General features: G+C 45.5%; 1 protein-coding gene across 3 annotated transcripts in view; it reads right to left on the reverse strand.

Annotated features, from left to right (window-relative positions):
* Nucleotides 1–25001, reverse strand: part of LOC127008683 (BMP-binding endothelial regulator protein-like) — a 143353-nt gene that overhangs the window by 12445 nt on the left and 105907 nt on the right. For all 3 annotated transcript variants that reach the window (XM_050881000.1, XM_050881001.1, XM_050881002.1), the window contains exons 5-6: nt 11994–12093; nt 10343–10510 (exon numbers count right to left, since the gene is read on the reverse strand). In XM_050881000.1, the coding sequence (XP_050736957.1) occupies nt 10343–10510; nt 11994–12093 (268 nt within the window). The remainder of the gene's footprint in view (nt 1–10342; nt 10511–11993; nt 12094–25001) is intronic.

Here is a 25001-nt window from a genome sequence, read left to right on the forward strand (position 1 = left end):
CTCCTTATGTTCTTACGCGTTCTAAAAGCTGGATACTCTCGCTTCACAAACCTTCCCTAATGTTCCCTTATGTAAACTTTGTGTCCTTATGTTCTAATCACAAACCTTCCCTAATGTTCCCTTATGTAAACTTTGTGTCCTTATGTTCTAATCACAAACCTACCCTAATGTTCCCTTATTTAAACCTTGTGTCCTTAAGTTCTAAGTCAAAAAGTTCGATATTCTCGCTTAAAAATTCTTTCCTTATGTTCTAAATGTAAACGTTCGATAATTTCGCTTCAAAAACCTTTCCAAAACATTCGATATTTCCTGTGCTCTCTCGTCCATTAGCTTCCTATATATTTCACTTATCCTGAGGCGCTATTTTCACACCTAACACTTACTTCTTATTTTATCAAGCACATGTTAACATCTTTCCCTATACAAGCCAATTTATCCAAAAACTCGGATATCCATGACAAACAAACTTTTCCTTCGCTCGACACTTCCTACATTCTCTCGTCTATTTCCTTCCTGTTTATACTTCACTTATCCTGAGGTGCTTCTTTCTTCGCACTAAACACTCCTTAAAACAAACCATGCACTCGACACTTCCTCTATTCTATCGTCTATACTCTTCCTTTACTTATACTGCACTAATCTTCACGCGTCTCTTTCTTCACACACAATGGCTAATTCTAACCTTATCAAGCACATGTTAATCTCTCTCCCTACAAGCCAAGTTATCCAAAACGTCGGATATCCACGCCAAACAAACCCTTCCTTCGCTCGACACTTCCTGCATTCTCTCGTCTATTCTCTCACGCGTCTCTTTCTTCACACCCAACAGCTAATTCTAACCTTATCAAGCACATGTTAACCTCTCTCCCTACAAGTCGGTTTATCTGGAAAGGTGTCTCGTTACAGTAGATAGTGTGTTTAAAATATCTCGTTCGTTTGTTATTCTTGATTTCTTTCCCTCTTTTCGTGACGGCGTATAAATAGAGTGTAAAGTAAACAGGGCGTCGGTTCCGTTTCCTGGAGTGAGTGACGCAACGCTTCCCCTTTTGGCGTTACTGGAAATCACAGGAAGGAAAAAAATATAGTTGATGTAATTTGAAAGTCCTGATCCTCCTCCTCCTGCTCCTCCATTTCCTCCTCTTCCTGTTGCTGTCCCTCCTTCCTTTCCTACTCCTGTTGTTGTCCCTCTTCCTTCTCCTTCTCCTCTCCCTCTTGCTCCTCTTCATCCTGCTTCTCCTCCTCCTCCTCCTCTTCTTTCTCCTTTTCAACGACGAATAGAGCAACAAAAACACTACTACTACTACTACTACTACTGCTACTACCACCACCACCACCACTGTCACTGGCCTAACAACAATTATCACCACCACCACTACCACCATCACCATCACCATCTTCATCAACTCCCTCACGCCTCCACTAACTGTCCGGACACTCACCACACCACCCCATCCCATCCCTCTTTCCCTCGGGGCTTCCCTACTCCTGCATGCAACCCTCAACGTCCCTCACGTCTAACTGCGGGGGCAAAAAGGACTCCTGATGCTGCCACTGCCGCCCCGACGACCCTCCCGGCGAAGACCAAGAGACTCACTTCTCACATTCGGCAATAAAAGCAAAGACTGTAACTCGAGAATCATACTTCGTTATATTTTACCGCGAGCAGTTGGTTGGCCGTGTGTGTGTGTGTGCGTGTGTGTGTGTTGCCTGGGTCCACTACCATCACCACCACCATCACCACCTCCACTACCACCACCATCACCGCCTCCTTCTGCGTCTTCCCCTGTTTCTGCTTAAACTCTCGGACTTCCCGGAGTTATGTGTGTGTGTGTGTGTGTGTGTGTGTGTGTGTGTGTGTGTGTGTGAGGGGGATTATAAACGACCTCCTTCTGTGCCTCGTTTTCTTCCTCCTCCTCCTCTTCTTCTTCTTCTTCCTCCTCCTCCTCCTCCTCCTCCGCCTTCTGTTTCTTCTTCTTCCTCTTCTTCTTCTTCCTCCTCCTCCTCCTCCTCCTCCGCCTTCTGTTTCTTCTTCTTCCTCTTCTTCGTTTCCGTTCGTTCTTTATTTGCTTCTTCTCTTTCTTACTGTCTTCCTCCATCTCCTCCTCCTCCTCCTCCTCCTCTTCGTCTTCCTTCTCCTCAGTTGTTTACGTTTTCTTTTCCTCCCTCTTTCTCCTCCTCCTCCTCCTCCTCCTCCTCCTCCTCCTCCTCCTCCTTCATATTAGTCTTTATCAGTATCATTACTAATATTACAGCCGTCGACACTAAGCCAAACCACCACCACCACCACCACTACCACTCAACCCTCACTACCACCCCTACTATATCACTACCATCACTACTACCATACATTAAGGAACATGCAACTCAATGGCACTGGTATGGTCTTGTATGGGGGATGGGGTAGGGGCGTCGGGAGTCCCAAAAGGTAGTACGGTTAGCATCAGGGGCAGCGAGAGACCCATAAAAGTACCCGAGTTGACATAATGGGCACACTCGGGCTCATAAACTCACCATTGTTGTGTACACTGGGTATGGGTGGGTATGGGTGGGTATGACGGTCACGTGGGCCTCCATTAAGATAAGCTGGTGAGTGTGGGCGTTTAAAACCTATTACATGGGGTTTGAGAAGGGCAGTAAGGGAGTTTAAGAGCTTCAGCCAGAGTTTATGGAGGCAGAATGGGACTGATCAATGAACGCTGGTTAGTATGGGCGTTTAAAACCTATTCCTGGGGGGTTAAGATGGACCGATAGAAGGTCGAAGGGCTTTTACCAGGGTTTATGGGGACAGAATGGGGGTGATCAATGAAGTTTCAAGGGGTGTAGTTAGTAAAGAAAACATTGAGTTATAAGAAGACTCCTACTCGGTAAATTACTCCTACTGATGGTTTGAGGCACTAAAAGCTATTACTAGTGCTTAAGGTGACTGAATGGAACTGATTAATGAACTTTCAACAGGTGTGCTTTGTAAAGGAAGAATAATTAGAGGGTGAGAGTTAAATAGATAATGAATTACTCTTGCTGATGGTTGGAGGCACTAAAAGCTATTACCGGTGCTTAAGGAGACATAATGGGACTGCTCAATGTTCTTCCAATGGGTTTAGTTCGTTTAGTAAGGTTAATCAAGATACTACAGTGCTTGAGAGGGTTTAATGAAGACTCCCCATCAATAAATAACTCCTGCTGATGTTTTGAGACACTAAAAGCGATAACTAAGGCATAAAGCAAATGAGTCTGATTAGTGAACTTTTAATGGGCGTAGCAAGCAAAAGAAGGAAAATTAAGGTACTGGAGTGGTTGAAGAAATTAAATGAAGACTCCCCATCAATAAATACTACTAAAACCTATTACCGGGGTTTAAGAAGACATAATTGGACTAATCAATGTACTTTCAACGGACGTAGTTAGCAAAGGAAGGATAATTAAGGTATTGCAATGGTTAAAAAAAGTTAAATGTAAACTACTCCTTAATAAGCAACTCCGTATTAGCGAGGCTTACGGATCGAAATGGGGCTGGTCAATGTACTCTCAATGATGTGGTTAGCGAGGGGGTAATCAAGGCACGGCTACTGGCTTGAGAAAAGACTGTGCTGCTGATAAGGTGGTAAACATGGTCCTCAAGAAGCTATTACTTAGAGTTAAAAGTAAGGTTGGCGGCGTACTTCTCTTCTCTTTTCTTGACCTCTTTTCTTGACCTTCTCTTGACCTTCTCTTTTCTTGACCTTCTTTTTTCTTAACCTCTTTTCTTGACCTTCTCTTTTCTTGACCTCTTTTCTTGACCTTCTCTTGACCTTCTCTTTTCTTGATCTCTTTTCTTGACCTTCTCTTTTCTTGACCGCTTTTCTTGACCTTCCCTTTTCTTGACTTCTTTTCTTGACCTTCTTTTTTCTTAACCTCTTTTCTTGACCTTCTTTTTTCTTAACCTCTTTTCTTGACCTTCTCTTTTCTTGACTTCTTTTCTTGACCTTCTTTTTTCTTAACCTCTTTTCTTGACCTTCTCTTTTCTTGACTTCTTTTCTTGACCTTCTCTTTTCTTGACCTTCTCTTTTCTTGACCTCCTCTTTTCTTGACCTCTTTTCTTGACCTCCTCTTTTCTTGACCTTCTCTTTTCTTGACCTTCTCTTTTCTTGACCTTCTCTTTTCTTGACCTTCTCTTTTTTTGACCTTCATTTTCTGTTCCCCTCTCGTCCTCCTCATTTCTCTTCTCATTTCTTCTCATTTCTTTTCATTTCCACTTTCTCCTTATTTCTCTCCTCCTCCTCATTTTGTCTCTGTTCTCTCCTGTTCTAAATTCTTCAACTTTCTTCTCACCCAAAAGTTAAGCAGTTAAAAAGTCGATTTACCTTTTGACTGTACAAGAATGGAAAAGATCCGAAGTAAAGTATATTAAAGGTATTGCTATAGGTTAAGGATGCAATTTACTTTATGACTCTACTGACGATGGATATAATTAGAGAATAAAGTATAATTAAGGTATTGCTAAAGGTGATACATGAACTAGCGATAATTCTTCAATAAATTACTTCTGACATTGCTATTTATGAACCTCTTAAAGCTATTAATCTGGGTTGGGGAGACATTAGACCTTATTAATAAGACTCAGAATGTACTACTGATGGATATGACTGGAAAAAAAATGTATAATAAAGGTTCTGGCGTGAGTTGCAGATGAAAAAGTAGTGATTTCAAATATATTACTGCTGCCGCGAAGTGTTTTATTGACCTTTTAAAAGCATCACTGTGGGTTAGGGAAGAGCTGTCGATAGAGACGGATGGTGAAAGGGGAACAACCTCACCACCACAACCACCATCACAACCATGACCACTACGATACCACCACCATACTACCACCATAACCACTACCACCACCACCACTAACACCATAACCACCACCACCACCACCACTACTACGTTACCACCACCACCACCACTACCACCACCACTACAACCACAACGAGATCACCACTACCACCACCACCACTAAGACACCGCCACCGCCACCACCACCGCCATCATCACAACCACTAAGATACCACGACCACCACCATCACCACCACCACCACAACCACACAGGAACAGATGTGGACGCGCAAAAAGCCACGCCACAAAAAAAAAGCAACAATCAGCAACAAGTGAAAAAAGAAAAAAAAAAGAGAAATACGAACCTGCCGGCAATTAGCGTGTGCACCTCGGGGGGAAGTTAGTGGACAATTTATCCGCCATTAGGAGATAAGGGAACACTCGGCTTAATACTATAATAATGGGCGACGGAGCTCCGGCCTAATAGTTGCTTCGAAGGCCGCAATTTACCTCGTTGCCATTACTTTAGGAGGAGGAGGAGGAGGAGGAGAGGGCAAGAGGAAGACTGTAAAGAGGTGCAAAGGAAGAGAGGGATAGACACATCGAAAGACGAATGAGGAAGAGGGAGAACAAGATGAATATTGTAGAAAGGAAGAATTGTGAAAGGAAGACAGGAATAAAAAAACAACAACAACATAAAAAAAGAGGAATAGGAGAGGGGGAGCATGAGGAGAGGGCGAGAAGAAAACTGTTATGAAAGAGAGGAGATGGGAAGGTATGCAAAAAAAGAGGAGAGGAAAAAGAAGACGGGAAAGGGCGTGAGAAGAAGATAGAGAAGGATGGAAGGAGAGAATAAGCTGGGTGAGAAGAAGAAGGTTAAAGAAATTAGAAGAACAGGAGAGAACAGAGAAAATGAGGAAAAAGAAAAGGGGAAAGAGCGTGAGAAGAGGGTAGAGAAGAAGGGAAGGAGAAAATAAGAGTGAGAAAAAAGAGGTTAGAGAAATTAGAAGAACAGGAGAGAACAGAGAGGAAAATGAGGAGAAGGAGGAGAGAAATGAGGAGAGAAAGTGGGAATGAGAAGAAATGAAAAGAAATAAGAAGAGAAATGAGGAGGAGTGGGGAATAGAAAACGAAGGTCAAGAAAAGAGAAGGTCAAGAAAAGAGAAGGTCAAGAAAAGAGGTCAAGAAAAGAGGTCAAGGAAAGAGGTCAAGAAAAGAGGAGGTCAAGAGAAGAGAAGGTCAAGAAAAGAGGTCAAGAAAAGAGGTCAAAGGTAAAAAAAGAGAAGGTCAAAAGAAGTCAAGAAATGAGAAGAAGAGAAATGAAGAGAAAGAATGGGAAACAGAAAACGAAGGAAACAAACAAACAAAAAAAAAGCCAAACAGTGTCTTCCATAAAATCAAAATCCCTTTCCGAACCTTCACTTACGGCCTATTAAGTTTCATTTTTACGCTTCACTTCCCATCTCAAAATTCTATCACGTCTTTCTATCTCAAAATTCTATCACGTCTTGAATGTACCTCGACTTCTTATTCTTTACTCTCTCTCTCTCTCTCTCTCTCTCTCTCTCTCTCTCTCTCTCTCTCTCTCTCTCTCTCTCTCTCAGGTAGCCAGCCAGGTGTTGTGTCTAGATGCCGCCTATTATTACCTGGTCCACTTTTTTTTGTGCCCTGTGTGTGTGTGTGTGTATGTGTGTGTATGTGTGTGTGTGTGTGTGTAACGTGGTGCGAATGATGGTAACCAAGCAGTGAGAGAGGGAGAGGAGGAGGAGGAGGAGGAGGAGGAGGAGGAGGAAGGGAGAGAGGAGGAAGAAGGGAGAGATGAGAAAATCTTGTGTTAGCAACAGCTCTTACCGACCCAACATGCCGCTCTCCCCATCCCCCTCCCCCCCCCTTCTCCCCTCCCCCCTCCGCGATAAGACAGCTAATTGGGTAAACAGTTAAAGTCGTATCACGTGTACAATGGCGATAATGAAGCCATGCATTACCCTACTTTTTTGGCCACAACTTCCCACAAGACGAGGCGGAGGCGGCGGCGGAGGAGGAGGAGGAGGAGGAGAAGGAGGTAGAGGAGGAGGAGAAGGAAGTGGGGGAAGGAGAGGAAGAAAAAGAAGACTAAGAATAACGATAATAATGTGGGGAAGAAAAAGGAAATTAACACGCTTAAAAAAAAGAGGAGGAGGAGGAGGAGGAGGAGGAGGAGGAAGAGGAGAAAGGAAAATGAAGTGGGGGGGAAGGAGAGGAAGAAAAAGAAGACTAAGGAGAGGAAGAATAATGATGATAATATTATGAGGAAGAAAAAGGAAACTAAGACACTAAAAAAAAGGAGGAGGAGGAGGAGGAGGAGGAGGAGGAGGAGGAGGAGAAAGGAAAATGAAGTGAGGGGGAAGGAGAGGAAGAAAAAGAAGACTAAGGGGAGGAAGAATAATGAGAAAGAAAAAGGAAATTGAGACATTAAAAAAAAAGGAGGAGGAGGAAGAAGAGGAAGAGGAGAAAGGAAGATGAAAGGGGGAAGAAGAGGAACAAAAGGAAGACTAAAAAAAACAACAACCCAGAAGAATGATAATTATAAAAAGACTTAGAAAAAAAGACAAAGAAGAATGAGAATAACAAAAACAATAATAATAAGAAAAAAGAAGAAACGGGGAAGATATAAACAGAAGAGAAGGAATAGAAGAGAAGAACAAGAACAAGAACACGAAGAAGAAATGATGAAGGTAATGAAGATGGTGATGAAAAGAAGTGAAAATAAATGAAAAAAACTAAGAAAAGGGAAAATATAAGTGGACCAAAAGGAGGAGGAGAAAGAATAACAAGAACTGGCAACAAAAGACTTAAAGAAGAGAGAAAGGAAAGCAGGAAGGGAAAAAAAAAGTTAAAAATGAGGTGCAGGATGAGAGAGAGAGAGAGAGAGAGAGAGAGAGAGAGAGAGAGAGAGAGAGAGAGAGAGAGAACGAATAGAAGGAGGAGGAAGAGGAGGAAGTGAAAATGAAGGAGGAGGAAAATGATTAAAGAGAGAATAAGAGAAGGAGGAAAATTAATAAAGAGAGAGAGAAGAAAATATAGAGGAGGAAGAAAGATCTGAAGAAGAAGAAGAAGAAGAGGAAGAAGGAGGAGGAACAAAAGAGAAGGAAGGGAGATTGAGGATGGGGAAGAGGAGGAGGAGGAGGAGGAGGAGGGATATAAGAAAGATGAGCAGGATGAAGTGTGTAAGAAAGAAGAGGAGGAGGAGGAGGAGGAGGAAGACTAGGATACACACTGAAGAAAGAACAAGGGGAGGAGGAGGAGGAGGAGGAGGAGGAGGAGGAGGAGGAAGAGGAGGGACAACAACAACAGCAGAAGAAGAAGAAGGAGGCGGCGGAGAAGAAAGAGGAGGAGGGGGAGGGGGAGGGGGAGGACGGGGAGGGGTGGGGGTGGAGGGTAGCGGATACAACAGCTGTTTACGCTAACCCGACACGCCCTTTATCAGTCAGGTGTCATCCGGTGCCGCGTTATAGAGATGCTGCGCCACCAGCCTCCTGCCCCGGCACCCCTTCCCCTCCCTTCCCTTTCTTCCCCTACCCATCCCTTCCTTCCATTGTCTTTCCCTTTCCTTGCCTTTTCTTCCCTTCCCTTCCCTTCCCTTCCATTCCTTTGCCTTCTCTTCCCTTCCTTCCTCTTGTCTTTCCCTCCCTTGGTTAGTTTTTCCTTTCCTTCCCTTCCCTTCCCTTCCCTTCCCTTCCATTGCTTTGCCTTCTCTTCCCTTCCTTCCTCTTGTCTTTCCTTCCCTTGGTTAGCTTTTCCTTTCCTTGCCTTTTCTTCCCTTCCCTTCCCTTCCCTTCCATTGCTTTGGCTTCCCTTCCCTTCCTTCCTCTTGTCTTTCTTTCCCTTGCTTAGCTTTTCCTTTCCTTGCCTTTTCTTCCCTTCCCTTCCCTTCCCTTCCATTGCTTTGCCTTCTCTTCCCTTCCTTCCTCTTGTCTTTCCTTCCCTTGCTTAGCTTTCCTTTCCTTGCCTTTTCTTCCCTTTCCCTTCTTCCCCTTCCCATGCCTTGTCTTGCCTTGCTTTCTCTTCCCTTGTCTTCCCTTTCTTTACTTTTCTTTTCTTTCCCTTCCTTTTCTTTGCCTTGCTTTGCTTTGCCTTCCTTTCCCTTCCATTGCTTTGTTTTCCCTTCCCTTGTATTCCCTTCGCTTGCCTTGCCTTCCCTTCCCTTCTGTTTTCTCCTCTTCTTTTCCTTAACCTTCCATTCCCTTGCCTTCCTCTGCTTGTTCTTCCCTTCCCTTCCTTAGCTTTCCCTTGCCTTCCCTTCTATAGACTTTACTTTCCCCTCTTTTCCCTTCATTAACCCTTCTCTTCCCTTCCCTTCCCTTTCTTTTCGCTTTGTCTCCTTTTCCATGTTTAATTGCCTTCCTCCCCCATCCCTTCCTTTTCCTTCTATTCCTTTCCTTTCCTTTCCCATGTCTTTTTTTTTTTACGTCTAAGCCTATAGCGCCGGTAGGCTTGCTTGAGGGCCTGGATGGTAGTCGGCCCCAGCCCGTCATGGCGCAGGCAAGTGTTTAGAGTGGCGCCATCTCATCTCTCTTATCTTCACAGGAGCTGCCATGCATAGACCTACTGGCTTCTTGTAGACTCCTTATATTCTTGTGTTCCCGCCCCTTTTTTCCCTTCCCTTCCCTTTCCTTCCCTTCCTTTTCCTTCCCTTCCTTTTCCTTCCCTTGCCTTCCCTTCCCTTCCCTTCCTTTGCCTTCCCTTTCCTTCCCTTCCCTTCCCTTTCCTTCCCTTCCCTTCCTTTCCCTTCCTTTCCCTTCCCTTTCCTTCCCTTCCTTTTCCTTCCCTTCCCTTCCCTTCCCTTCCCTTCCTTTCCCTTCCATTCCTTTCCCTTCCTTTGCTTTCCCTTTCCTTCCCTTCCCTTCCCTTCCTTCAAAGTGCACAGCCGCCTGAGTGTTCTTATCTCCTGCGACACACACACACACACACACACACACACACACACACACACACACAGATACAAGGCAATTATGGATCTTTCTCTTGTTTTCTTGTTCAATTTTCGTTTCCGCATGATTTTGAGAGAGAGAGAGAGAGAGAGAGAGAGAGAGAGAGAGAGAGAGAGAGAGTATTTACGTTTTGTATTTTTCTATGTAGTCTGTCTGTTCGGGGAATTAGTTTATATCAACTTCCTTTGTCTCGTCCATCCGTCTGTCTGTCTGTCTGTCTGTCTCACTGTATATTGTTTACTGTGTTTAGTTTGCCAGCGAGTCGATTGTTTTTGTTTTCTTTCCCGAGGGAGAAAAGAAAACGAGCGATACAGGGGTGTGTGTATGTTGTCTGTCTGTCTGTCTGTCTGAATTTGTCTCTCCTACTCTGCTTGTTGTTTTTCGCCTCTATCCTTCTGTCTGTTTGTGTGTCTATCTGTCTGTCTGTCTATTTTTGTCTCCTACTCTGTTTCTGCATCTTCTTCGTCTCTCTCTCTCTCTCTCTCTCTCTCTCTCTCTCTCTCTCTCTCTCTCTCTCTCTCTCTCTCTCTCTCTCTCTCTCTCTCTCTCTCTCAGCACACCTGTCACACACTCACCTGGGCAGCTCTGGCAGAAGGCCCCGTCGCGTGCAGCCAGGGGTGAGTCACAGGGCAGGTGGCAGTGGGTCTGAGTGACGGTGAGTACGCCCGAGAGGCAGTGATAGTGGCTGGCGTTCTGTGCCCAGCGAGCTCCGTGTGGGTGCCAGACGCCCTCGTGGATGCAACCTGAGGGAGGGAGAGTCGGCGGTATAGTGGATGGGGAAACACGAGAGTTGGTGGAGGGGGAAGGGAGAGGAGAGTGTGAGGCGAAGGTTTAGTTTAGGGGAAAGGTAGGGAGAAGGAAGAAAGAATTTTAGAGTAGTGAACGGATATTGTAGGTGATGAGAAAGGAGGAACGTGTGAGGAGGTTTAGTGTAAGGGAAAGATAGGTAGGAGGAGGAAAGAATGTTAGGGTAGTGAACGGAAATTGTAGGTGATGAAAAAGAACGCAAGGAATTAGTGTAGGAAAGTTTTAGGAAATGTGAGGTGTGAAGCGAAGAGAGGGAACGCATTAGCACATAAGAAAAAGAGCATTAGAGAGAGAAGAAGAAAAAAAAGCATTACAGACAAACCATTAGAGTAACGTTAGGAAAGGTTAAGCAATGTGAAACGAGGAGAGGAACGCATTAGACTATAGCAGAGGAAAAAAAAAAAAAAACATGAGGTGAGGAACAGAGTAGAGACAGAGAATGAGGAATATAATGAACGTGAAGAGAGACAGACGATGAGAAACAGAAAGTGAAGGTTAAGAAATATGAAACGAGGAGAGGAACGCATTAGACCATCAGAGGGAAAGATAAAAAAAACGTGAAATGAGGGACAGTACAGAGACAGAGGAAGAGGAACATAATGAACGTGAAGAGAGACAGACGATGAGAAACAGGTGATGTGAAGGGAAACATTGGACAGTGAGAACAGGTAGAGAAGTGAATATGAGATGAGGTGAAGAGAGGTCAAAGGGCTATGGAGGGGCGGAGAGGACAAAGTGAGATGAGGGCAGGAGAGGCTGTAGGTAATGTAGAAGCGACAGAGGGAAAGTGGGTTTGATGGAAGGGGAGAATATCAGGTCAAGTAAAAGGGGACAGAGACGATTAGGAGAGGGAAAGGGGAACGGCTGGGGAAGAAGGTGAATGCAGGATAAGGGGGAATAAGGAGGGAGTGGAAAAAGGGGGGAAACCAAGGCATTTTTTATTTTTACAGCAAAGGAGACAGCACAAGGGCACACAAAAAAGGAAACAATAATAAAAAAAAAGCCCGCTACTCGCTTCTCCTGTAAAGAATCCGAAGAGGTGGCCGAAAGGGGAGTCAATTACGGGAAAGGAAAGAAAGGGATTGCAGGGTAGAGGAATGAATAGGAGGTAGATATTAGAAAAGGAAGGAAAGGGATGGCAGGGTAAGGGAATGAAAGGAAAGAAAGGGACTGCAGAAAAAAGGAACGGAAGGAAGCTAGATATTATAAAGAGAAAATAGACGCTTGGTATAATGAGAGAGAGAGAGAGAGAGAGAAGACAGATCAGAAAGATTAAAAGCAACTACAGAAGACAGAACAATCAGGAAAACACACACACACACACACACACACACACACACACACACACACACAGTCAAAGAAAAAACACATATACCACACCTCCACCCCCCCCCCCTCCCCCCCAGCCCCCCCCCTCACCTTTACACTGCTGGCAACACTGACGGGGACTTTGCATCATCTTCCAGTAGCAACCCTCGAGGCTCGGGCACGGCTCCTTCCTGCACACCACGATCTTGTTCTGCGGAGACACAAGCAGGAACACACATCTTAGAGAACAGGTTTCAGACACTCCCCTCGCCTTGCCCTGCCCTGCCATGTCCTGTCCTGTCCTATCCTTCTCTGCCTTGCCCTGCTCTGCCCTGCCTTGCCTTGCTTTGCCTTTCTCTTCCCTTCCTTGCCCTACCTTGCCCTATCCTTCCCTTCCCTGCCTTGCCCTACCCTTCCCTTCCCTGCCTTGCCCTGGTCTGCCCTATCTTGCTTTGCCTTTCTCTTCCCTTCCCTGTCCTACCCTGCTCTTTCCTGCCCTGTCTACCCTACCCTACCCTACCCTTTCCTGCCTTGCCCTGCTCTGCCCTACCTTGCCTTGCCTTTCTCTTCCCTTCCTTGCCCTACCCTGCCCTGCTCTGCCTTACCCTGTTCTTCCCTGGCCTGTCTACCCTATACCCTGCCCTTCCCTGTCCTACCCTACCCTACCCTACCCTACCCTTCCCTTTCCTTCTCTGCTCTTCCCTTCCCTTCTCTGTTTCTTCCCTTCCTTTCCCTTCTCTTCTCTTCCCTTCCCTTCCCTGCTCTTCCCTTCCCTTCCCTTCCCTGTTCTTCCCTGCCCTGCCCTACCCTTCTCTTCCCTGCCCCAACAACCTGCCCGTCCCACCCGTTGCTTCATCTTTACCAGTGTGTGTTAATGTTCTTATTCCCAGGCAGTATCTCAGTGTATTTATGTGTGTGTGTACATGTGTGCGTGTGTGTCTTTATTGTCACTGCTATTTTTACTGGTGTGCTTCTGCTTCTGCTTTTCCTCCTGCTCCTCCTCCTCCTCCTGCCACTCCTTCCTCTGCTGCTTCTGTTTTTTGTTTTTTTTGTTTTTGTTCTTTGTGCGCTTCTGATGTTCCTTGTGTTGGTATTATTTCCTCGTTTTCTTTTACTACTACTACTACTACTACTACTACTACTACTACTACTACTACTACTACTACTACTACTACTGCTACTACTACTACTACTACTACTACTACTACTACTACTCTTGCCTTTCAAATCCTCGTTATCCTCTCCTTTATCGAATTTTTGCTCCCTTCTCCTCTTCCTCTAGCTCCTTCTTCTCTTCCTCTTTCTCCTTAACTTTCATGTTCCCATTCTCTCTCCTCTTCAAACTTTGCTAATTGTTCCATCATAATTTTGTGTTACTGCATCTTCCTCCACTTACACCATCATTTTTTATCCATTATCTCTTCCTCCTCCTCCTCCTCCTCTTCCTTTTTCTCTTTATCGTAACTTTCATTTTCTTCTTCTTCCTCGCTTTTAACTCTCGCGGGTCTTCATCTTTATTGAGTGTTAAGATGTTTTCACCTTCTCTTAGTCTTTTTATTCTCCTCCTCCTCCTCCTCCTCCTCCTCCTCCTCTTCTTCTCCTAGCCCTTATCTTCCTCCTCCTCCACCATCAATACCTCCTACTCCTTTTCCTTCTTCTCTTTTCCTCCTTATTCTCTACCACTATGCTGTTTTTGCCTCCTCTTCCTTCTCCTCTTCTTCCTCCTTTCCATTCCACCACTACATCTCTCTCTTCCTTTTTCTCCTTCTTCCTCTCCTTTTCCTTTTCCCTTTTTCCTAATGTTCCTCCAACTCTTCCACTCTACTCTCCACCTCCTCCTCATCCTCTCCCTTTTACACTTATTAGTCCTTAAAAACCTCTTCCTCTCCTTCTCCTCCTTCCTCCACTCTCCTTTTCCTTTTCCCTTTTTCCTCCTGCTCCTTCATCTCTTCCACTCTACTCTCCACCACCTCCTCCTCCTCCTCTCCCTTTCACACTTATCATTCGTCCTCAAAAAAACTCTTCCTCTCTTTCTCCTCCTTCTTTTTCTTGTTATCATCATCAGTGTTTTCTATGCTTCTTTTTCTCATTAGCTTCTTCCTCGCCTCCTTATTGCCACGTCATCATCATATATAATAACCCTACTTCCCTTTCTGTCGGCCATTCTCTGCTTTTTTTATTCTCCTTCTCCTCCTCCTCCTCCTTCTCATCTTCGCCCTCCCTTCCTCCCTCTCTTCTCCTTTCCCCGTGACCTCCTTAGCTTCAATCTTCCCTTCATCTCTCCTCCTACGTTATTATTCCTGTTGTTATTGGCCTTTTTTTGTGTATTATTACGAACTCTAGGAAAAAAATATAATCAGTCCCTTTTCCTGTTTTCCTACTTTGTTTTTGTTATTCTTTTCTTTTTTTTCCTTATTTTCCTTCCTTTCAAAGCCGCTGCTACCGTCCTTATTGATCTTATAACGAGAGAGAGAGAGAGAGAGAGAGAGAGAGAGAGAGAGAGAGAGAGAGAGAGAGAGAGGGGAAGGTGGGGGGTGGGGGGGGGTCACACTGCTGCTATGTATCAGAAAATTTCGGCAAAAGCTTATTATTTTCGCGGGCTTGGCGGCGACCCAGCGGCGGAGGGAGGGGGGGGGGTAAGGGGGCGTGGGGGGAGTGGCGTGTATCCGGGCGTGTGTGTTCCCGGGTAATATCAGGAAATTCTTAGGTTGGTTTCGGCGCTGCTTCGCTCAGGTGGGAAAAGGTGGGGCGGCAAGGCGGGTCGGGCGCCGTACAAGGTGTGGGAACGGGCAGTAAGTGGGTGTTGATGGCGTTCTCGTTTTCCTTTCCTTTTCGTTTGCTTATTTTTATTTTCTGATTTTATTGTTTTTTATTTATTTATTCCTTTATTTATTTACGTTTCCCCTATGGCACCGGTAGGCTTTTTTGGTGAGGCCTGATGGTCGACCCAAGACTGTTATGGCACAGGCAAGTGTTTATAGTGGCGCCATCTCGCTTGACTCATGCTGCCCCCCGGAGTTCATCTTTGATCCGCTATTTAGAGAGAGAATCTAGAGTTCGGTTGATAGGTGGTTTTCAGGACAGCATGTAAGTAGTCTTAGTGTGTGTGTGTGTGTGTGTGTGTGTGTGTGTGTGTGTGTGTGTGTGTGTGTGTGTGTGTGTGTGTGTGTGTGTGTGTGTATCTGGTTGGGTGACTGATTCTCTGCCTGTCTCTCTGTCTCTGTCTCATCACGTCTGTCTCTCAGTCTATCTTTATTCCTTTTTTCTTCCCATTCTCTTTTAATCCTGTCCATCTGCCTGTCTGTCTGTTTTTCTGTCTTTCTGCTTTTAGTTTGTCTTTCGATATGGCTGCCTGTCTGTCTGTCTGTCTGTCTGTCTGTCTCACCCTTCGCATCAATATAACGTCCCTTTCCTCCTCCTCCTCCTCCTCCTCCTCCTCCTTTGTCTCCTGTTCTTATCTTCCTCCATTCCTCTTCTTATTCAACGCAGGCATTTCTCCTCCCTTCCTCCCTCCCTTCCTTCTCTTTCACAACGATCTTCTTTTCCTCCTTCCCTCCCTCTCTCCCTCCCTTCTTCCTGTCTCTCCGGTCTGGTATTTCTCCTTTACCTCCCTCTCTCCCTCCCTCATATATCATCTCAACATAGGTATTCCTTCTCCTCCTCCTCCTCCTCCTCCTCCTCCTCCTCCTCCTCCTCCCCTTCCTCCTCCACATGTGCTTTCTCTCTGCCTTCCTCAATATCTCTCCATTCATTTTCTCACTTCCTTCCTGTCTCACCGTGTCTCTCTCTCTCTCTCTCTCTCTCTTTTCTCTCCACCTGATTAAATCTGAGGAAAGACTATCATAATATTAGTTTTTTGCTTTTCTTCATCCCATTAAACCTGGCGAGAGCGAGAACGAGCGAGAGCAGGAGAGAGAAAGAAAGAGAGAGAGGGGGGAGGGGGTAGAGGGAGAAAAGAGGGGAATGGTATGTAAAGGGAAGAAAAAATAAGTTTAGGAGGATGATGAAGGGAACAGAGAGAGAGAGAGAGAGAGAGAGAGAGAGAGAGAGAGAGAGAGAGAGAGAGAGAGAGAGAGAGAGCGCACGTGTCTCTCCCTCCTCGGTGCGTGTGAAAAACGTAAACAAAGCCACGTGGTCGACGGAGAGGCGCGACCACGGGGGAAAACGTAAACAAAAGACACGTGGGGAACACCTGGGGAGAGAGAGAGAGAGAGAGAGAGAGAGAGAGAGAGAGAGAGAGAGAGAGAGAGAGAGAGAGAGAGAGAGAGAGAGAGAGAGAGAGAGAGAGAAAACCCTAACACATCGCCACTTCTCTCTCACCTCACATCACATCTTTCACCTCTTTTACGGACGCTACACAATGCCTCATCTCTCCTCCTCCTTCTCCTCCTCCTCCTCCTCGATGAAGCCTCGTTCTGTGCCGCCAATTACATCGACATTCTGAGGTAGTCAAGTGGGTCGTAAAGTTCGGTGAGAGGAACGCAAATCACGCTGAAGTGTCTCATTAACGCCCCTGAATCACAGCGTCGAGGAGGAAAAGTGTGAAAAAACATACACGGGAGGAATTAATGATTTTTTTAGTGTTTTGAAAGTGTGCATTTTAACAGAATCGTATGACATCAAGAAAAAGAGTAAAGTAACATAATCGCCCTTAAATCACAGCGTCCAGGAGGAAAAGTGAGGAAAAAACATACGAGAGAGGAATTAATGTGTTTTTGGTGTTTTTGAAAGTGCACATTTTAACAGGTTGGTGAAACGTATGACATAAGAAAAAGAGTTAAGTAACATAATCGCCCTTGAATTATAGCGTCGAGGAGGAAAAATGAGAAACAACGCCGCGACGGAAACGTTTTAGAGCAGAGAAATAACGTACACTTGATATTTTAAAGGGGTCATATTGTTTCTGAGTGTTTTGAAGTGTTGACAAGGAGAGGTTGGTTAGGTTACGGTAAAGAGAGAACGAGATGAGGCTTGAGGTTGCAGGTATGTGTTGAGAATGTAGAGAAAGGGAGGCTGATGAGGGAGAGGGGTTGGTTAGGTTAGGTTAGGAGAGTTGAGGCTTGAGGTTGCCGGGATGTGCTGAGAATGTAGAGAAAGGGAGGCTGATGAGGGAGAGTGGTTGGTTAGGTTAGGTTAGGTTAGGAGAGTTGAGGCTTGAGGTTGCAGGGGTGTGCTGAGAATGTAGAGAAAGGGAGGGTGATGAGGGAGAGGGGTTGGTTAGGTTAGGTTAGGTTAGGTTAGGAGAGTTGAGGATTGAGGTTGCAGGGATGTGCTGAGAATGTAGAGAAAGGGAGGCTGATGAGGGAGAGGGGTTGGTTAGGTTAGGTTAGGTTAGGAGAGTTGAGGCTTGAGGTTGCAGGTATGTGTTGAGAATGTAGAGAAAGGGAGGCTGATGAGGGAGAGGGGTTGGTTAGGTTAGGTTAGGTTAGGTTAGGTTAGGTTAGGAGAGTTGAGGCTTGAGGTTGCAGGGATGTGTTGAGAATGTAGAGAAAGGGAGGCTGATGAGGGAGAGGGGTTGGTTAGGTTAGGTTAGGTTAGGTTAGGAGAGTTGAGGCTTGAGGTTGCAGGGATGTGCTGAGAATGTAGAGAAAGGGAGGCTGATGAGGGAGAGTGGTTGGTTAGGTTAGGTTAGGTTATGTGGGTTTAGGGTTCAGAATAACTTTGATATATTGACAGGAGAAAACGAAAAGAAAAATTATCGGAAAAACGTGTAGGAAACGAAATAAAAACCTTAGATTGAAAAAAATATGAGACAAAGACACACACAGAGAGGGAGACACCAAGAGACCAGACCACCTCCACATGGCCATCCACCACCTGCCCTTCCCTTCCCTTCCCATCCATACATCCACCTCACCTCCATTTAAACGCTCCACTCGTGTTTACATCCACCACACAACACAATCCCAGCGAGGACGTTTACTTAGAGCGGCGAGCAAGCGGATGTGAAGGTAAGAAATGAGATAAGAGAGAGAGAGAGAGAGAGAGAGAGAGAGAGAGAGAGAGAAAATATAAAAGTCAAGGTCCCAGCAGGTTTAAACGACAAGTGTGTTCTCGTGAGTTAATATATTTTAGTGGAACATACTTGAGATACGCCATAACTCTCTCTCTCTCTCTCTCTCTCTCTCTCTCTCTCTCTATTAGCGGTATTTCCCTCCCATCTTCTTCCCTTTTCCTTCCCTCGGCGGCATAAATATGAAAATAAACATGAGGGGAATCACACACACACACACACACACACACACACACACACACACACACACACACACACACACACACACATACATACCTACACACACACTCACACACACACAAAAAACGAAGCCCAAACACACACACAAATCTACACACAGACACAAAAAATCCACCACCTTTAATCACAGCTCAGGTAAGGTGGGCACACAGGTAAGAGAGGGCGATAAGGGCCACAGCGTAACTGAAATAATAGAGCAATTAATCCTTACATCCTTCACGCCTAACGACCGCTCCCTGCCCACGCCCTCGCCCCCACGCCACGCCCGCGCCACGCCCTACGCCGGGAAACCTTTGATATCTTAATTGGGCGGTCGGGCTAACACGGTTCTGCCCGACGCAATATTTAGTGGGCCGCTTCTCGTAATGGTTGCCCGACACCTACATAAATACGACCAGGCTATTTTTCACCTCCAGCCCCGGCGGTGGTGTCTGTCACGTCGCTGGAGGAAGAGAAGGAGGAGGAGGAGGATGAGGATGAGGATGAGGAGGAGTATAGGAAAGGGAAGCGTTGAAGTGGAGAGGTCGGTTACGGTAAGGAGAGGACGAGATGAGGACTAATGTTGTATGTATGGGTTGAGTATGTAGAGAAAGGGAGGCTGATGAGGAAATAGAGGGGTTGGTTAGTTTAGAAAAAAGTGAGATGAGCCTTGAGATTATGAGTATGGATGTAGGATGCTGATGCTGATAAAAGAGGATGTAGAAGGGATTGGGATTTAGATGGCGGAAAGGGAAGCTGGGAGATGATGCTGGAGTGTCGTGTATGGGTGTAGAATTTAAATGGAAAGGGAGGTTAGATATGCAGTAAGGGTTTATATAATGGAGAGGGAGTCTGATGCTGATGCTGATAAAAGAGGATGTAGAAGGGATTGGAATTTAGATGGCGGAAAGGGATGCTGTGAGATAATGCTTGGGGTGTTGTGTATGGGTGTAGAATTTAAATAGAAAGGGAGGTTAGATATGCAGTAAGGGTTTATATAATGGAAAGGGAGTCTATTAGAGTACTGGTATAAAACATAGATGCTGAAAAGTGAGGTTGTTGTATAAGGGAATGGTAGAAATTTAATTGCTGGAAAGGAACACTACGGGAGAAGTTAATTTAATAGGTAGAATAGGTAGAATAGGAATTTAATAGGTAGAAAGGGAGGATGCCGGAGAAGGGAGTGGTAGAGACTTGGATGCTGGATAGGTAAGCTGCGGATGAATTTAGATGCTGGAAAAAGGAAGGATGCTGGAAACGGAGTGGTAGGATTTCTGAAGGTTAATGTGGTGGCTTTAATAATGTAGGGCAGGAGAGGGAGAGTATTTGAGAAGTGGTAGTGGTAGGGCAGAGTTATGCAGTGGTTATAGTGGTGGTAGGCTGAAGAAGGTAGGTATTAAAGAAGTGATCTGAATGGGGGTACACTAACTTAGGGTAGTGGTGATTATGGAAGTGTGAAATGGGGGGTGGTGTGTAGGTATGAGCCGTATGATATGGATATGAGGTGGAGTGGTGGAGTGTGGAGGGGAATGTGGTGGGGGTTGCGAGAGGCTGAAGCGGGTTGGGGTGCGGTGGGGTGAAGCAATGATGGTGTCGTGTGGCTGGGTAAGGAGAAGGAGGAGGGCGTCAAGGGGTGAGATAAGGAAGGGAAAGAGATGAGGAAATAGCTGTAAAGTGAGTTAGGGTTTGGGTGGGTGAGATGGGGTAAGTGAGATGAGTAAGAACGGAAGAATAAGAGGAAGGAAATAAAGATGGAAGATACTTATGTGGTGAACGAGTGGAGGACGAGGAGGAGGAGGAGGGGGTGCGATAAGGAAGGGAAAGAGATGAGGAAATAGCTGTAAAGTGAGTTAGGGTTTGGGTGGGTGAGATGGGGTGAGTGAGATGAGTAAGAACGGAAGAATAAGAGGAAGGAAATAAAGATGGAAGATACTTATGTGGTGAACGAGTGTAGGACGATGACGTGGAGGAGGAAGATGAAGATGGTGATGCCTATGATAATGATGAACAAGGTGAGAAAAAAAAAACGTAGAAAAAATGATGATGGTGAAGAAAGGAGGAGAGGGAATTTGATAGTGACGATGACGAACAAATTAAACAACCAAACCTGCATTGAGACTAAAAAAAGAAGAAGAAGAAGAAGCCAAACCAGTATTTTCTTGTAGAGTAAAGGAGGCAGCTCAAGGGCAATAAGAAGAAAAAAGAACAAAAAAAAGCCCGTTAATATGCACTTCACACGCCCAAAACTATTAGCAACTACACACACACACACACACACACACACACACACACACACACACACACAACAAAACCAGCACCTCCACCAATCCACCTTCACAACAACCCAATAACAGAGACACACGCCATAAAATAATCAGCCAACACGATGGAACACACACACACACACACACACACACACACACACACACACACACACACACACACACACACACACACACACACACACACACACACACACACACACACACACACACACACACACACACACACACACACCTCCAGCAATCCCCTCTCCACAATGACGCAATGACAGAGACACACACGCTATTAATTAATCAGTAAAACACAAGACACACCAAGAAGCGCCACACAGATCAGAGGTAACGGCACACCCTCGCCCACGCCCATGCCCACGCCTGGCTCGCCGCGGCCCTGAAGACGCGGCGGACTCGGTCGACACAAGATCCACGTGTATCCATGGCGGCGCCTTATAGAGTTCACGCGGCCCCCGATGATCCACTTGACCGGCACCGCAATCAGTAACGGGGAATGGAGGGAAAGGGGAGAACGAGTGGCTAGAGGGTAGAAGAGGGATAGAGGAGAGAGAGGAAGAGAGGAGAGGAGAGGGGAAAGTGGGGTGTTGCAGGGAAAGGAGAGAAGAGGGGGAGGGAGTGCAAGAGAGAGAAAGTGGGGGGTACAAGGAGAGGAAGCAGGGAGAGGAGAGAGAGGAAAAGAGTTGAGGGAAAGGGGAAAATTGCAAGGAGAGGAGAAGTGGAGAGGAGAAAGAGGAGAGGAGGGGAAGGGGAAATGCAAGGAGAGGAAAAGGGGAGAGGAGAGAGAGGAAACGAGGAGAGGGAAAGGGGAAAATTGCAAGGAGAGGAGAAGTGGAGAGGAAAAAGAGGAGAGGAGGAGAGGGAAAGAGGGAAATGAAAGGAGAGGAGAATGGGAGAGTGGGATTTGTGCAAGAAGAGGAGAGGGAAGAGAGGAGGGGGTGAAGAGAAAGAAGAGAAGAGAGGGAGGGGGAGATTAGCAAGAAGAGAGGAGAGAGGAGGGGCGAAGAGAAAGAAGAGGGAGGAGATTTGCAAGAAGAGGAGAAGAGGAGAGGGAAGAGAGGAGGGGGCGAAGAAAAAGAAGAGAAGAGAGGGAGGGGGAGATTTGCAAGAAGAGGAGAGGGAGAGAGGAGGGGGTGAAGAGAAAAAGGAAGAGAGGAGAGGGAGGGGGAGACTCAGGCAGGCAGGTCACATAGGCTAGGCTGCTTGAAATCACTTGGAGATACGCAAGAATGAAGCTTTGATGGGACTAAGAGCCGTAATCTTAGACTCCTTCGGCTCTTAAAACGAATATTTCCGAAGACCCCAAAAGGAGATTAGTCGGGTTCTCATGAGTTTTTGTTCACGTTCATTGTACAGAAGCGAGATCTCTTGAGTTTTTGTTCACGTTCATTGTACAGAAGCGAGATCTCTTGAGTTTTTGTTCACGTTCATTGTACAGAAGCGAGATCTCTTGAGTTTTTGTTCACGTTCACTGTACAGAAGCCTTGTCACAATACCACTAGGCACACAAAACTATACCCATGGAAATACTAGCACACCCTCCGCGAAAGCCTTGTCAAATATGGGTGTGTAGGCCCCGTAATACTTGAGAATGAACCTAAGACGAAATGAGTATGAAAACAGCGCTGATTTTTGTTAAGGCATGAAGGTTAAGAGATAAAAAAAGGAGAAAAAGAAGAAAACTACCCATGGACATACTAACACAACCTCCGCGAAAGCCTTATCAAAGACGAAATAAATATGAAAACAGCGCTGATTTTTGTTAAGGCATCGAGGTTAGGAGATAAAGCTTAGCAGAAAAAGGAGAAAACTACTCATGGAAATACTAACACAACCTCCGCGAAAGCCTTATCAAATGTGAGTGTGTGAGTCGCGCAATGCTTGAGAATGTGCTTAGGATGAGTGTACGTATGAAAATAGTGTTTGTATATATAGGAATCGAGGTCGGGAGATTGTATACACCCACAGACACAAACAGACACAGACATAAAAAGACACCCACAAACATACTAAATACTACATCAGGTTCCTTGCCACTGACCCCTTCGTGACCTTTCCCTCCCCTTAGGACACATGACCTTATTCTCTGTTCATTCCTCCCTCCGTCCCTCCTTCCCTCCTCTACTGTTTCCTCCATTGCTTAATTTCCGCTCCTCTGTGTTTCATTCATTCAACTTCAATGTCACGAAATGCTGCACCTCTCCCCCCCCTCTACCCCTTCCTCCCCCTCCTCCTCCTCTTTCTTCTTGACATAACTCTCCACCTCATTCTCTCTATCTCCTCCTCGATAACTCCTCTTCTCTTTCTGGTCAAATAATTCTTCATGATTGCTTTTCTTTACAACATCAATTTCTCTTCTTCTTCGCCTTCGTCTCCCTCCATTGTCTCTCTTCTGCAAGATCTCCACAATACCTCGTCTCCTCTTGGACGTTCACTAACTTTACTCTTTGTTATCTTCCTCTTTTTCTTCCTTCTCTTTTGCTAATTCTTTTTTTCTTCTCTTCAGTGTTAACTCTTTTTTTCTTCATTTTCCTCGTTCTTTCTTCTCTTTTTCCTCGCCCTCCTCCTCCTCCTTTTCTTCCTTCTCTTCTGCTAATTTTTTTTTTTTTCTCTTCAGTGTAAAAAAATTTCTTCATTTTTCTCCTTCTTCTCCTCCTCTTTTTCCTCGCCCTCCTCCTCCTCCTCCTTTTCTTTCTTCTCGTCTGTAATTTATCTTCTTTTTCGTCTGCTAAATCTCCACTTTTTTTTTCTTCAGTCTTATTTCCTTTTTTTCACTTTATTCTCCTCCTTCTCCCCTCCTCCCCCTCCTCCTCCTCCACCTCTTTTCCTCCTCGGTGGCGGGATCGATGGCCAGGGCAGCACAGTGACTCAGGACGGACAGGTGTGTGCCGACGATTAATTAGCTGAGACACTTTAATTAGCACAGGTGAGGAGGGCGGCGGCAGGTGCGTCACTCTCTTTGTCGCATTCCTAAACACCTTGTCACCCTAAGCACACATATTTGACTAGGCATTCGTTGGAGTTTTGGGCATTTCCAGGGGCACTTTAATTAATGGTGGTAGTTTGACCATTCCTTTGTGTCAAGAACCTTAAACAACACTCATTAGAATCTGTTTAATCTCCTTTTTGGGCAATTCTCTTTCTCTGAACACCGAAACACATATTTGACAGGGTTTTCGTGGGAGTTTTGGGCATTTCCAGGGGCAGTTTACTGACCCTGGTGGTAGTTTGACCCTTCCTCTGTATAGTGAACCTAAAACAACACTCATTAAAATCTATTTAATCTTCTTTCTGGGCCATTCTCTTTATCTGAACACCAAAACACATATTTGACAAGGCATTCGTGGGTGTTTTGGGCATTTTCAGGGGTACTTTAAAGACCCTGCTGGTAATTTGACCCTTCCTCTGTACAGTGAACCTAAAACAACACTCATTAGAATCTATTTAATCTTCTTTCTGGGCCATTCTCTTTATCTGAACACCGAAACACATATTTGACAAGGCATTCGTGGGAGTTTTGGGCATTTTCAGGAGTACTTTAATGACCCTGGTGGTAGTTTGACCCTTCCTCTGTACAGTGAACCTAAAACAACACTCATTAGAATCTATTTAATCTTCTTTTTGGGCCATTCTCTTTATCTGAACACCGAAACACATATTTGACAAGGCATTCGTGGGAGTTTTGGGCATTTTCAGGAGTACTTTAATGACCCTGCTGGTAGTTTGACCCTTCCTCTGTACAGTGAACCTAAAACAACACTCATTAGAACCCAATTAATCTCCTTTTTAGCCTTGGAAATTAGTTGACATAAGAGGCGAACGCGTCTGATAAAACCGACCTCTTTGTGGCCGCGTGAGTGCAGGAGTGAGTCAGTGTTGCCAAGGCGGCGTGAGGTGTTCCTTGGCACGTGGCAGTGTTACCAGAACCGAGTGTCGGCGGGTTTCTTGCCCTCGTCACTTCCCCACGTAATTTCCTGTCTTTTGTTTGTTCTCTCTCTCTCTCTCTCTCTCTCTCTCTCTCTCTCTCTCTCTCTCTCTCTCTCTCTCTCTCTCTCTCTCTCTCTCTCTCTGTTCTAGTTTGTATTCTGTGCCAAATTTTCTTCTTTGTTTGTCCCATTTAGATTTCGTCTTTGTCTGTCCGTCACACGCAGACGTTATCTCACTTTCCCTTCACTTCCTCTCACTCCTCTCCCTCACCCTCCCTTCCTCTCCTCTCCCTCTCCCTCTCCCTCTCTCTCCCTCCCCCCTCTGGTCAGCGCGCCAGCTGTGTCGGACAAACTTCACGATATTTATTTGTTCATTCTCACCCAGACTAAACAGTAAGACGTAGCAACTCCCCACGCCTCAATCTTATAATTATGCTCCTCCTCCTCCTCCTCCTTCTTCTCCTCCTTTTACTATTACGACAGCTACCCTCCTTTCTCCTTGCCTTTATTCCTTTTTCTACTCTTACGCTTTCTATCCCCTTGATCTCTCTCCTTCTCTTCACTTGATTATTTCTCCTTCCTCTCCTCTTCATCATCATCGTTATAAACACCTACTTCTTCTCTTTCTCCTCATTTTCATCATATTTCATTTTCCTTCTTCTTCTCA

This window comes from Eriocheir sinensis, chromosome 38 (genome assembly GCF_024679095.1).
Source record: "Eriocheir sinensis breed Jianghai 21 chromosome 38, ASM2467909v1, whole genome shotgun sequence".
In the NCBI taxonomy this organism is placed as follows: Eukaryota; Metazoa; Arthropoda; class Malacostraca; order Decapoda; family Varunidae; genus Eriocheir; species Eriocheir sinensis.